This window comes from Dermacentor variabilis, chromosome 4 (genome assembly GCF_050947875.1).
Source record: "Dermacentor variabilis isolate Ectoservices chromosome 4, ASM5094787v1, whole genome shotgun sequence".
Classification (NCBI taxonomy): domain Eukaryota; kingdom Metazoa; phylum Arthropoda; class Arachnida; order Ixodida; family Ixodidae; genus Dermacentor; species Dermacentor variabilis.
In genome coordinates this window covers 217986424-218001759 of record NC_134571.1, presented here as the reverse complement: position 1 = coordinate 218001759, position 15336 = coordinate 217986424, and the positions used below count along the sequence as shown (strand labels likewise).

Sequence of the window (15336 nt, the reverse complement as noted above, 5' to 3'; positions counted from 1 at the left end):
AAGCTGGGGCTGTATTCTGTAGCGGTTCGTTTTGGCTGTTGCCATTGGTCGGCGCTTCATTGTCGTCATCCCTGGTGGGCGGGACGACAAATTTTGATGATGCCACACAGGTTGCCAATCATCTGGAAAGGAACCGGTTCCCTGTTACGAGAGGAACCGCGGAGAAGTGGTTCGCTCGAGGGTCACGCGCGGTGGCGAGCATGATGTCGAGGGTTGCTAGGGCAACCATGGCTGCCGGCTAGTCTCGCGCCAGCTGACGAGCCGGCACCTAGACGAGACGAGACAGAGACGGCAATGGCGGCTCCTTTGGTTGTGCTAGGTTGTGCTGCTGGCGAACGCCGAAAGACAACGACGCGACGAGAGGCAACGACGCGACGCGTTGGGCATGGCCGAAGGAGAGTTTCGAAGGCATTTTAGGCTCTCCAAAGGCATAGTGCGACGTCTTTGCGATGAGCTGGAAGAACATCTCGGACCTCAAAGATTTCGTGGTGTCGACACTACGATGAAAGTGCTGTGCGCGCTACGTTTTTTTGCCACCGGGAGCTTTCAACAGTGCGTCGGGAATGAAGAAGCGATTGCACTGTCGCAGCCTTCGGTCAACCGGATCATTACAGCCGTCGCCAAGGCCATTACGGCTGTGGGCAAAGAAAAAGGATGGGTTAGATTCCCATCCACGGCGCAACAGAAAGCCGCCGTCAGCTGTGCTGGCCCAACACACACGACGCCTTTGCTAGGTAGGGGTGCTCCTCGACAAATGAAACGAGTATTTCGCGCTGCCCCGCTGAAACATGAGGACCCAGCCGCCTGTCCTTGTGCGACGACATCGTTTCGGTTTCGGTGCGCGAACAAGTCCAAAACGTAAACAAAGCGAGGCAAGTTGTTTGCATAACGTATGGCACACCACCTAGCGACTAAATAATATAACAACACAAATAAAATTACAACTCCCAGTAGCCGTCTGCGCCACAAGCTCACATTTATTTCTGAAAATATATTTGCAAGTGTTCTATACAAACCAATGTTTTTTTATCAAACCAGCAACATCCTTCAATTGCTATACCGTCCCCCAAGTACAAACAAAAATAATGACGTGATCTTCCGGCAGACCGCCGTTCGTTGATTGGTTCCCCTCACGCCGCCCCGTTCCACTCTCTCTCCGAGTGACGTAATCCGGACGTGACAGCCAAAAGGAACCGGTTCCAAAACGAACCCCTACAGAATACGGCCCCTGGTGTATGTTTCTAATAGGGAAGCATGGAAAGAGTGCCTGCCGCATGTGTTTGATTGATGAGCTACGTGGGGGCAGGAGATGTTATCTGGCAGCAATGCATCTAGCTTAATTACTTACATTTGTAGTTTTTTCTAAGTATACCTTGCTGCAAAATAGTTGAATTTGTTTTTATATTTGATTTTTGTTGAGGGTGTTGAGGTGTGAAGATTCACAAAGACAGCTTTTCTCACAGCACTCATGTGTTCAGCGATGCTGAACATGCAAGCAATGCGTTGAAATTGAATTTTCGATAGAATGAATCAAGTGGTGCTCGAAGGGAATGTAGGAATGTTGACTTTAGAAATAAATTTTCATTAGTAGAGCAGTGGTCATTTTTTTTTCTCTCCTATACGTTCTGTTCTGTCGCTCTGTAAAGTTGCATTGAACCCATACCCCCTAGTCCTGTCCTTCATCAGCTGTTTTGTGAAGTCTTAGGGTGTCTACCATGAGGGAGAACCTGGAATTTGTGAATTCTGGAAAGTCCAGGACAAAGATGGGGAATTTTCACCCCAGTTGCTCTGAATTGGGGAAATTAGTACCTAGGATATTATGGTGAAGCTAGTGGTATAGCAGAGGAAAGTGGTAGTTTCTACTGAACCTTCGTAATGTGCAAATTATGGCATCCTTTCCTGGTATTGTGTGCGGGAGCCTGGCCAGGTGGTCAGAACACGCCTGAAACATGGGATTCAGTCGAGTCTGATAGTGCGTTCCAACCGACATACATCGTGCTGGTAGTAGTTCAAGATTACTGGAGGGCAGAAACTTGGTAAGCTATAAGCCTCCATTTCTTTCACTGCATCTAACTCGCCAGTGTCCCACCGAACCTGCCACCCTGCCAGGGAATTTTCCTAGAAACAGTCAAGGAAATCCGGGAAAAATCAGGGAATATAAATATGCCAACATAATAGACACCCTGGATGTGCTTTTTGCCATGCAGACGGTGCAGGAGGAGGCGGCAACAGCAGCAGTAGCAGCGCCTTGGATGAGCCTGTGCGGCACTGTGCCTACTCACTACCAGTTGACATGCCGGGATGGCGCCCTCGTGATGACGACCACCAGGTAGGCTGGCTGTCCTTTGCCAGTCCTATACTCGGTTCCATACATAGCGGGCAGCGCTGTAGAGGCTAGCAAAGATTTCTGCAGTAGCTGCGTCCACACAGAGAAATAGTCGAGTGTTTTTTACCTGCAACTATGTGACATTTTTCATTATTTAGGCTCAGTAATAAATGAGCAAACTGTGTTGTATGGCTGTTAATGGATCATTGGCGTTTTGTTGTTTTTCATTTGTAGCTCGTCACGGTGTCTCGTGTACAAACTTGCGCTGAGCTTGCGCAAACATGTGCAACCACAAATCTGTACTACAAAATGTGCAGAGCTTCACATATTGTCACGGGGTAGTGACGGTGAAGAAAGCAAGAATACGGTGGAATACAAAACTAGCTTTTATTGGGCGAACCTGTGCCCACAAAAACAGGCTACACTTATAGCACAACGATAGCGGCGAACACGGTCGGCGATCGTCGGAAATCTGATCAGCGGGTCAAGTGCGTCGGCTTTTATACAGCAGTCATCGAATGTTCCAGACTAATCGTTCGGACCCGCATGCCTTCCACAAAGTTCTACAACATTCGAGTCACGCGATGAAATCAGATAACACAAGGTTCCGCGACAACACAGCGGATAGAAGCATCGATAACTTTCCAGAAACTTCGGATACATGCAGACGCGTCCCGCGCTGTGCGATAACATTTGTTAGGCGGCGAAACGTGGTCGCCTGTTAAATATAAGTGCACGTGTCAATACCCCGCTCTTAAAAAGCATCGACCCGATGCTGCAAACAAACGAAGTTAATAAACAAAAGCACTCGTGGCAAAGAAAACAAAAATAACGAAGTTCGTCAGCGTCCGTAAAAGGGTTTAAGACGCACCACGTGGACCACTTCAGATCGTGCGCGGCGCCGCTGTGAATGCGAAATGCCGTCTGGCACGACCTCATAGTCCAGTGCGCCAATACGTCGGATGACCTTGTAGGGTCCGAAATATCATCGGAGTAGTTTCTCACTGAGTCCTCGTCGGCGTATCGGGGTCCAGACCCAAACACGGTCGCCAGGCTGGTACTCGACGAAGCGTCGTCGGAGGTTGTAGTGTCGGCTGTCGGTCCTCTGCTGGCTTTTGATTCGCAGGCGGGCGAGCTGTCGGGCTTCTTCGGCGCGCTGGAGATAGCTAGCGACGTCAACATTCTCTTCGTCAGTTACGTGCGGCAGCATGGCGTCAAGCGTCGTCGTCGGGTTCCTGCCGTAAACCAGCTTAAACGGCGTGATCTGTACGTGTTGTTTCTTGCACCGCCGTGTTGTACGCAAAGGTTACGTACGGCAGGACCGCGTCCCACGTCTTGTGTTCGACGTCGACGTACATTGCTAGCATGTCGGCGAGGGTCTTGTTCAGGCGCTCCGTGAGACCATTCGTCTGCGGATGGTAGGCAGTTGTCCTCCTGTGGCTTGTCTGGCTGTACTGCAGAATGGCTTGGGTGAGCTCTGCTGTAAAAGCCGTTCCTCTGTCGGTGATGAGGACTTCTGGGGCACCATGTCGCAGCAGGATGTTCTCGACGAAAAATTTCGCCACTTCGGCTGCGCTGCCTTTCGGTAGAGCTTTAGTTTCAGCAAAGCGGGTGAGATAGTCCGTCGCCACGACGATCCACTTATTCCCGGATGTTGATATCGGAAACGGCCCCAACAAATCCATCCCAATCTGCTGGAATGGTCGGCGAGGAGGTTCGATCGGCTGTAGTAATCCTGCTGGCCTTGTCGGTGGTGTCTTGCGTCGTTGACAGTCTCAGCATGTCTTGACGTAACGGGCGACGTCGGCGGTCAGACGCGGCCAGTAATACCTTTCCTGTATTCTCGACAGCGTCCGGGAGAATCCGAGGTGCCCAGCGGTTGGATCGTCGTGTAGGGCGTGCAGTATTTCTGGACGCAGCGTTGACGGTACAACAAGAAGGTAGCTGGCGCGGACTGGTGAGAAGTTCTTCTTCACGAGCAGGTTGTTTTGTAGCGTGAATGACGACAACCCGCGCTTAAATGCCCTAGGGACAACGTCGGTGTTCCCTTCCAAATACTCGACGAGACCTTTTAGCTCCGGGTCTGCGCGTTGCTGTTTAGTGAAGTCTTCCGCGCTTATTATCCCAAGGAAGGCGTCGTCGTCCTCGTCGTCTTGCGGCGGGGGATCGATGGGGGCGCGCGATAAACAGTCGGCGTCGGAGTGTTTTCTTCCGGACTTGTATATTACCGTGACGTCATATTCTTGTAGTCTGAGGCTCCACCGCGCCAGCCGTCCTGAAGGGTCCTTTAAGTTAGCTAGCCAACACAATGCATGATGGTCACTGACGACTTTGAATGGCCTGCCATAGAGGTAAGGGCGGAATTTAGCTATAGCCCAAATGATGGCGAGGCATTCCTTTTCAGTCGTAGAATAGTTGCTTTCCGCTTTTGACAGCGACCGGCTAGCATACGATATCACCCTTTCAAGTCCTTCTTTCCTCTGGACTAGGACGGCACCGAGGCCTAGGCTACTGGCGTCAGTGTGGATTTCGGTATCGGCGTCCTCGTCGAAGTGTGCAAGTACCGGCGGCGACTGCATGCGCCGTTTGAGTTCTTGAAATGCCTTGGCCTGCGGCGTTTCCCACTTGAACGCGACATCACATTTGGTTAGATGTGTTAGCGGCTCCGCGATTCGTGAGAAGTCCTTGACAAAGCGCCTATAGTAGGCACACATGCCAAGGAATCTGCGCACTGCCTTCTTGTCGGTTGGCTGCGGGAACTTTGCGATGGCAGCTGTCTTCTGTGGGTCGGGGCGTACTCCTGATTTGCTGATCACGTGGCCTAGGAACAAAAGCTCATCGTAAGCGAAGCGGCACTTTTCCGGCTTCAGAGTGAGCCCTGATGACTTGATGGCTTCTAACACTGTCGCAAGCCGCCTAAGCTGATCGTCGAAATTTCCGGCGAAGACAACGACGTCATCCAGGTAAACAAGGCACGTCTGCCACTTCAGTCCGGCTAACACCGTGTCCATGACGCGCTGAAACGTTGCAGGCGCCGAGCACAGTCCGAATGGCATGACCTTGAACTCGTAGAGGCCGTCTGGCGTGATGAAGGCAGTCTTTTCGCGATCTCTCTCGTCGACTTCTATTTGCCAGTAGCCAGACTTGAGGTCCATCGATGAGAAGTATTTAGCGTTGCAGAGCCGATCGAATGCGTCGTCTATCCGTGGAAGGGGGTACACATCCTTCTTCGTGATCTTGTTCAGTCGACGATAGTCGACGCAGAAGCGTAGGGTTCCGTCCTTTTTCTTTACCAGGACTACAGGAGAGGCCCACGGGCTTTTCGACGGCTGGATGATGTCGTCGCGCAGCATTTCGTCGACTTGTTGCCTAATAGCTTCACGTTCTCCCGTCGAAACTCGGTAAGGGCTCTGGCGGAGTGGTCGAGCGCTCTCTTCGGTTATTATGCGATGCTTTGCAACTGGTGTTTGTCGAATCCTCGATGACGTCGAAAAGCAGTCTTTGTATCGTCGGAGAAGACTTCTGATCTGTTGCTGCTTACTCATAGGAAGACTTGGATTCACGTCGAAGTCTGGTTCGGGGACAATGCTCATCGGGGTAGATGCGGCTGAATCCGAGAGGACAAAGGCATTGCTGGTTTCCACAATTTCCTCGATGTATGCGATTGTCGTGCCCTTGTTGATGTGCTTGAACTCTTGGCTGAAGTTGGTGAGCATAACTTCCACCTGCCCTCCGTGGAGTCGAGCGATCCCTCTTGCGACGCAAATTTCACGGTCGAGCAGTAGATGTTGGTCGCCCTCGATGACGCCTTCTACGTCAGCGGGTGTTTCAGTGCCGACGGAAATAATAATGCTGGCGCGCGGCGGGATGCTCACTTGATCTTCGAGCACACTCAAGGCGTGGTGACTACGACAGCTCTCCGGCGGTATCGCTTGATCTTGTGACAGCGTTATCGACTTCGACTTCAGGTCGATGACTGCGTCATGTTGATTCAGGAAGTCCATGCCGAGAATGACGTCTCGTGAACACTGTTGGAGGACACCTCCACCAGATGTCACGGGGTAGTGACGGTGAAGAAAGCAAGAATACGGTGGAATACAAAACTAGCTTTTATTGGGCGAACCTGTGCCCACAGAAACAGGCTACACTTATAGCACAACGATAGCGGCGAACACGGTCGGCGATCGTCGGAAATCTGATCAGCGGGTCAAGTGCGTCGGCTTTTATACAGCAGTCATCGAATGTTCCAGACTAATCGTTCGGACCCGCATGCCTTCCACAAAATTCTACAACATTCGAGTCACGCGATGAAATCAGATAACACAAGGTTCCGCGACAACACAGCGGATAGAAGCATCGATAACTTTCCAGAAACTTCGGATACATGCAGACGCGTCCCGCGCTGTGCGATAACATTTGTTAGGCGGCGAAACGTGGTCGCCTGTTAAATATAAGTACACGTGTCAATATTGATGACTGAATGCCTTGCGTAGCTTCCACAGTGTTGCATGCCAATTATGAAACAGAGCACAGTTATAGCTGTGCTCTGTGTGTTTCTACGATAACACAGATGAAAATCTGGCACCGTTATATGCGAGCTTCTTTAAGGGGGGACCCTGCGCCTGAAAACTTTTAAAGTTCTCTGTCGATTTTGATGAAACTTGCCGTATTTATAATTTCAATGTGCCAGATTTAAATACACATCTTGTTTTCTTGCAGAGTAAATAACATTCCCGAAATTGAAAAAATTCAGCTTTATTGCATAATTTGCTTGGAGGTGAGCTATTTACAAAAGTATACATGGCATAATAAATATCGACATAAGAAAATGATGTGGAACTAACAGAGAGTGCAAATAAGCAAATATGGTATCCTATCACAATGTTATATCAAATAAGAACATTGCGAACTTCAGTGAGAGAAATCCATCTAACTGCTAAAAAAAGAAACATTGAAAAAAATTCTTATAAATTCAACGTTATTTCGTACATTTGCACTCTACACAGCTTTGCCTTTTTGAAAAAAAAAACAATTACAGTGATAGCACAAGTAGAAGCAGAGATAATGCACCTCCAATACGGCATCATCATCAAAATTGTGGTTTTGAGGAAACAAAAAACCAGGGTGTCTACGAACCGGCAAAACCGGGAAAACCAGGAATTCTCAGGGATTTTGAGTAGTCTGGAAAAAGTCAGGGAATACTCAGGGAATTTGGGCCTCTATCAGGGAAAATTAGCGGCAATTTTATTGAAAGGGTCGAAAGTCGCGGTAATGCTCGCTCGAGTAACAGACAGGAATCGTAATGAATCGTCTTTGACGCCCTGTCGTAGGCTGGAGGAGTTGCCAGTGTACAGTCAACGACCGACTTTCCGGATTCCCAATAATTTGGACGGCTTCGCGACAGCGCCAGGTATCCCATAGAGTCAACGTATTAGAACGTTTGACATTTCCGACGCAAGAACTCTTCGCCGTCCGATTTTCCGGACGTTTTGCCATGACCGCAGGTCCAAAACGGCAATAATCAAAGGCACCACCGCTGCCATTTTGATTACTTCGCCACCTCGAACCGGCACTCTGGCATGCAGATCCGCTGGCAGCCGTTGCCGCCACTGCGGCAACGCCAGACCTAGCTGCTTCGACATTCGCTATGAAGCTTCTTGCCGTTGGATGCCGAATTTTTTATTCAAAGAATTAGCTGCTGTCAGCAATGGCACGGACTCCGCCTTTGTGGTCCTCGCGATTGGCTTAGAAACTTGGAAAACACGGTGCGTTGCATAATGCCGGTTCCTGAAAGTCAGCTTCCCCTTTGTACAGAAATGTTACTTGATGAAGCATACGCAAAAGTATTGCAGTGAAGCATAACAAGCGTGGGAAGGGGCTATTGCCACGGAACACAGTATGTATTCCTTAATTATACACGCGTGCACCCGGTATTTCCTGTCACAGTGCGAGCACCGATATGCCTAATATGTATACCGACAGGCCTTCAGAGTGTTTTCGAACGTGCCTGTGGCGGTTTGAGCCCCTAAAGGCACTAAATGACACGCATTTATTTTTTTTTTCCAACTGGCCGATTTTTCGGACGTTTTCGCGGCCCCTAGGGAGTTCAAAAAATTGGCCGTAGACTGTGCAACTGACCAAGATGCTTCAAATGGTCTTTGGAGCGAACGAGTGGCGGAAGGAAAACAAGAACAGAAATGACCTACGCATTGAGGAATAAACGGGAAAGGAAGCTTGCTGCCTTCGCTTTGAAGGAGCTTGAGCTCAAAAAATAAAGTTTTGGCTAATGCCGAGATGCAAGTGTCCCTCATCCAAAGCAAAATAAACTCTTTAAAGCAGTGAAACACAACACTCAGGAGTCGTGCGCGGGCGGAGAGTATGTCAGGACAGTTGAAGTTGACTTACGAGCTGTTGAGAGAGAATCTCAATTGTGACAGAGTTCGGGCCTCATACCACTGAGCTTCGTATCAGTTGATAGAAATAGCTCATATTAGAAAATATTTGCTTCTATATCCATCTCCTTTTTATTCGTATTTGAGAATGTCCGACTCCATTCGCAATTTTTTTCGAAGACACTTTGTTTGCTGTGCATTTTACTAACCCCTGCCTTCTATTCTCTTTTTGAATAACACAAACACTGCTCCTTAGTATTCAAATTGGATTGAGGCACTTCTTTATTTTTTTCATGTGCTTGCTAGAGAGTGACAGCATCAGGCAACATGGTTTCAGCCCGTCTTGACATAAAACATAGTTCTGCATCACTCAGGGAAATTTGCAATGGCACTCAGGGAAAACCTGGAAAACTCAGGGAATTTGGAAATGTCAACTTGGTAGACACCCTGAAAACATTTCACAACTGATATATTGAAAGAAAGTTTGAAAAAACGGCACCAAAGGCCATCAGTAGGCACTAGGTGTAATTCATGGCTGTTTGGCTGTTGCCGGTCGATGACATAGCATGCACTGCAAGTTCGTTCACTTTAAAAGGATTACACGTTTTCGGGCCCTCAATTGCCATCGAGCTTCATCCCGACGCGACTTCACAACAGATCTTGCAAACCACAGTCAGTTTAGTAGTGAGACCGTAATCCTGATCGCTCCGCACGAACTGCGCAGAACCACCGCAAGTATTGCACCAAGCAAGTATTGCATGAGAAAACACCGAGAAGATTGTTCACTGCTGCAAGTCCGATGACACCATATGGAACAGCGGGCTTCGCGACCGAGGCCGTTGCACCATCGGCGGCCAGATCTTCAATAAAATGACAAATCTTTCGCTCCATGGCCGTCGTAGATGCAGTCTTGTCGAACATAGCTTTCTCATGTGCTCTTATACTCTTCCTCTTCCGTTACGACAGCCGTGTTCCGGCAAGGCAGTTGAGGCGTCGACGTTCAGCGGCAGTACTTCAGCGGTGAGCTGCCGGGTATTCTGTGCCAACTGCGACGATGGAATCGTTTTCGGAAGTTTATTGCTTCTTGTACAGTTCCGGCAGTAACGATTCACGGAAAGAAACTTTGTCGGACCTCCAGCATATCCAGTGTCGTAGTCGCGAGACTAAGACAAAATAGTGGCTGTTTTCATCATTTGAGCGCTCGTGGTCCTTGGAGCCAATCATGGCTCGCCATCTTGGTCACATGCTCAAACTGGCCAATAACAGTGTGCGGCGCAAATTTCTTTTTCTGTAGTTTTTTCCGTGACTGCAGCGCCAGCAGTGTTGCTGACCGACGAATAAAGGAAGCCAGAATTGTGAGCTTTCGAATGATACCAAAATGGCGCTGGCAGAGCGCGTAGTTATCGAGTTATGCGCCATGAAAATCGGGTGCAATTTGTCCCAAATTTAAACGACAACCCTTCCGTATTCTCATCTTTAGATCACAATAACGGAAAAACTATATGGTATTTTGTAACCAAATTTCGGAGGTTGGCGCAGAAATGCATCAGGAGCAGGAAGAATAAAAATTGAAAATTCCAGTTTGTGCCGATTTTCGGTCTGAAAGACCCGGATTTCCCCTTAAGGGCACTGTGATGTGCCATGAGAATGCTAGGAATACAAGCGCGGTAACGACAGCCAAATCACTCAAAATTAAAAACAAGAAAATTTGAGGCCCTTAAACTTTTTGAAAATCATTTCAATCCCTAAATCCCTTGAAAACTAAGGTTCAGGGCAAGCTCTGCACAGCAAAACATTTCAACCTAGCAATCTCCAGATACATGTTACAGAACAAGCTATCTGTCAGAACGTGAAAAGGTCAATTTTTTTTATTTGGTATAGTCGTGACAGATGGCATTTTTAAAGCTGCATAAATTGCTTTCGCCTCCTGCGGTGACCTGTTCCCATACTATTATTGCAACATTGGCATTAAGCGAGTAAATCAAAAGGTAATTGACCAGTTTTACTTAATTTGATCGCTACTCGAACACTTAAGTCCACCATTCTGAAAGGATCGACAGTAAAGAAAGCATGATCTTATCGGGTAAATGTAAGTTTTTTTTAAATTATGACAACTGACTTGTGTCAGTTATCACCGTCAATGTGAATAGCATTTGGGTGATACATTGGTAAAATATTTATACACACTTTACACGTGTTTTATGCAAAGTATTATCATATTTATTTTCACATTATTCCCATGTGTTCTTTGTTTCTTTACACATCATCAATGAGTTCTCATTTTATTATTTCTTCTTTGATTTCGATCATTTCTGATTCTCCTTCTACGTTCTTGCTGATGTTGCTGCTGCTGTTGCTTGACTCACCACCACTACTTCCCAGTACGACAAGTTACGAATGGTACATGCTGCAGTACGAAACATACTTAAACCTGGTTTTCTGGTTAAGAGTATTAGTCACTTGACCCTAACATAGGCAGCATAATTATGGTAAATAAGCGCAAAATAATGTTGTTACGGGGATGTTGGGAGTATATAAAGGCTGTATTTACAATATATACACTGGATATGTCAGCATAGATAAGATGGCTGACCACAACATCACGCAACAACAACACGCAGCAGCCAGCGTCTTGCGATCTTCTTTGTCCTCTGTCTTCTTTCATCCTTCCGTAACAGGACCCCCGAGTGCTGAAGCGCCATCTCGGCCCATGGTAGGCGAAGAATTGCGAGCAAAGTATGGCTTCAGCCGCGAAACGTGGACAACGTCAACAGGCGTCGGACTTGAGGATGCATCAAACTAGTGGCAAAATCTTGTAATTTACGTCGCTAGCTTGACGTAGGACTTCATAAGGCCCTGTGTAGCGAGGGAGAGACCAACCCGACGACATGGGGACCAAAGGAGCAGTCAAGCACCTGGCGCTCGGTTAACATCACGATGGCACCGGTCATAACGCTGTTTTTGTATATGCTGCGAGGCTAATAGACGAGATTGGGCGACTTGACATGCCATTTGAGCGTGATCGATGACTTCACGAGCATACTCAGCTGCAATATGTGGCACAGAAGGGAGGATGGTGTCAAATGGCAATGTCGGGTCGTGACCACACAAAAGATAAAAGGGTGAATATCCTGCGGTGTCATGTCGGGACGAGTTATACGCGAACGTTACGTAGGCCGGCGTGGCGTCCCAGTCATGGTGATCGTTGGAAACGTACATCAACAGCATCTCTGTGACTGTTCGGTTGAGACGTTCCGTAAGACCGTTCGTTTGTAGGTGGTGGACAGTTTGTGCACAAGAGCGGAGGAGGTTGTCAGCAACTCGAGACAAGAACGAGCGGCTGCGGTCTGTAACTGAGTGCCGAGGTGCACAGCGGCGGAGAATGACGTCGTGGAGGAGAAAATCGGCACCATCTCTTGTGCAACTAGTCGGCAACGCCTTTGTTATCGCGTAACGTGTGGCGTAATCAGTAGCGATGGCGATCCACTTATTCCCTCTAGTAATGTCGGAAAAGGGCCTATGCGAGAGAACGGTTCAGAAGGAACTTCAATTGGATGGAGTCGCCCGACAGGTGGCAGCGGAGGTTTCTTCCGGCGCTGACACAATTCGCAAGCTGCGACAACGATGCAGTGAGTGGTAGAGACCCGGCCAGAAGAACCGGCGTCGTACGCGGTGGTATGTACGCAAAACTCCAAGGTGTCCCACCATTGGTGCATTGTGAAATTGTGCGAGAGCGACGGATCGCAGATGTCGAGGAAGGACAAGGAGCCGCTCAGGGCCATCAGGGTTTATATTGCGGCGGTAGAGGATGCCGTCGTGCAGCACAAACATGTGGCATGTGCCATCAATGCTGCCAGATTGCACTCCGGCGATGATGGACTTTAAGGATTAGTCACGTTGTTGTTGAGCGCGCATGTCAGTCACGTCAGTGAAAGCCATCACACAGGTCACTGGGTCATGTCCAGCCGGATCAGTGGGATCCACGGGATGACAAGAGAGGCCATCAGCATCCGTGTGGATGCGTCCAGTCTTGTAATTGAAAATAAATGAAAATTTCTGGACCCGCAAAGCCCAACGACCAAGCCGTCCTGTCGGGTCCCGGAGGGAAGACAGCCAGCAGAGTGCGTGGTGATCCATAATGGCCGAAAACGTGTGACAAAACAAATATGGCCGGAATTTGGCGACAGCCCAAACTAAAGCCAATCACTCCCGCTCAGTGATGCAGTAATTTCTCTCGGCAGGTGATAGCAGGCGGTTGGCGTAAGCTATCATGCACTCGCTACCATTCTACTGTTGGGCGAGAACAGCGCCGATGCCATGGCCGCTTGCATCAGTGTGGACTTCAGTTGGTGCAGATGGATCAAGGTGGACAAGTATGGGAGGGGTGGTCAGAAATCCGATGAGAATGGCGAACGCGTGAGCCTCCTCCGGGCGCCATGAGAATGGTATGTTCTGATTTAGAAGATCTTTCAAAGGCCGAGCAACGTCGGCGAAGTTTCTGATGAAATGGCGAAACTATGAACAAAGGCCGACGAAGCAGCGCACGTCGGAGGCAGAACGTGGCACAGGGAAACTGCGTACGGCGCGAACTTTTCCAGGGTCTGGTTGAACACCAAATGCGTCAACGAGGTGTCCCAACACAGTAATCTGATGGCGCTCGAATTGACACTTCGTGAAGTTCAGTTGGAGGCCGGGTTTTTGGAAGACCGCAAGAATGGCTGCGAGTCGGGTAATGTGGCTGCCAAATGTTGGAGAAAAAATAACGTCGTCAAGGTAACAAAGACAGGTGGTCCATTTGGTGGTCCATTGTAGCCTTGCAGAAGACAGTCCATCATACGTTCAAATGTCTCCGGAGCGTTGCATAGGCCAAAGGGCATGACTTTGAACTGATATAAACCATCCGGCGTGATGAAGGCTGTCTTCTCACGGTCCATTTCATAAACTGAAATCTGCCAGTAGCCGGATCTAAGATTGATGGACGAGTAGTATTTAGCTCCGTGCAAGCAGTCTAAGGCGTCATCGATGCATGGTAGGGGGTATACGACTTTTTGCGTGATCTTGTTTAAGTGGCGATAATCGATGCAAAGATGTCAGGTACCATCTTTCTTTTTCACAAGGACGACGGGCGAAGCCCAAGGGCTGAATGATGGCTTGATGTCTCCTTTGCGGAGCGTTTTGTGCACTTCTGATTGGATGACTCGGCGTTCAGCATGCGATACACGATAGGGATGCCGACGAATAGGATTCATGTCTCCAGTGTTTATACGGTGATGAACAACAGATGTTTGGCCTAAAGGCCTGTAGCCGAAATCAAAGATGTCACTGTACGATTCAAGCAGGCGACGTATGTCCGTGGCCTGTGCCGAGGTGAGGTCAGGTGCAATCATTTTCGCGAGGTCATCCGTTAAGGAACCAGAGCCGTGAGCTGCAATTGGGACTACTAAACCATTCTCGGCATTCAGACTCTCAGTGTCAAATTCGGAACCACTAGAAACGCTGGCCAAGAACATGTCGGCCGGAATCACTTGAGGGCACAGGCTGAAATTCAGAATCAGTAGAACGACATTGTTATTAGTAACCGTGACCAGCATATGCGGAACAGCAACGTTCCGGTTCAAAAGTATGTCGATGACCGGGTGAAGCACATATTCACCATAAGGAACCTGTGGCTGAGCGGTCAAAATGACATAAGTAACTGCCTCGGGTGACAGACGAACATCGTGAAGCGAGCACAAGTGCGGTGGGGCATTGCTTGGAGCATCGGCGAGTTGAGGCAGTTACAACTGAAGAATGCCGGTTGCGATGTCGATGAGAGCAGAATGATGGCATAAAAAAGTTCGATCCAAGGATAACGTCGTGAGGGCAGTTGTTGATCGCAGCAACGAGAACAGAAGTAAGGTGGCCGGCTATACTAAACGCGAAGTACACATTCCAAGACCAACCAGCACGCCGCCGTCGGCAACACGAAGCACTCGGGCAGCTGCTAGGATGAAGACCTTATTTAAATGTCTTCGTAACCTAGCACTCATCACAGAAACGCGGGCTCCTGTGTTGACGAGTGCTTGGACAGGTATGCCGTCTATTTAACGTCAATTACGCTTCTCCTTGTGGGCACGGACAGAGGATTTGCTGCAGCAGTAGGCAATGCAGCACCACCTCCGAGGGCTGCATTTCTCAGTTTTCCGAAAAGTTGCGGCAAAAAGTCACAGGGGACGAAAGGCGGCGTGGTTGCAGTGAACGGGAAGATGGGCGACGTGTTTGCGGTGAACGAGACTGGTGTCCGCGCAGTGATGGTGAGCGACGACTGTACTACGTGTTCCTAGCAGAGTTGTCGGCACTGTTAGAATCGGCGGTGGGCAAAACATTGCGGGCATTTCCATTGAAACGGCTCAGGTTGGTCGGCGTGCGAGGTAATGAGGCCACGAGTTGCGGCAGTATCGGGCGACATGACCAATGCAGCGACAGGTGAAAAACATCTGCTGGGCATCCTCAGTACTCCACTCAGTCGGGTTGCAATAACGCAGAGAGAAGCGTCGGGGTGGAGTGAAAATAGTAGAAGTGCGTTCGTTAGCTCTGGGATTGGCGAAAGCAAAGACAGATTGTAATCCAATGTTTTCA

The 15336-nt window shown here is 48.9% G+C and overlaps 1 protein-coding gene across 4 annotated transcripts in view; it reads left to right on the top strand.

Moving 5' to 3' along the window:
- Window positions 1-15336, top strand: part of LOC142580112 (uncharacterized) — a 233805-nt gene that overhangs the window by 197063 nt on the left and 21406 nt on the right. For all 4 annotated transcript variants that reach the window (XM_075690924.1, XM_075690927.1, XM_075690925.1 and 1 more), the window contains exon 9: window positions 2208-2329. In XM_075690924.1, coding sequence (XP_075547039.1) covers window positions 2208-2329 — 122 coding nt within the window. The remainder of the gene's footprint in view (window positions 1-2207; window positions 2330-15336) is intronic.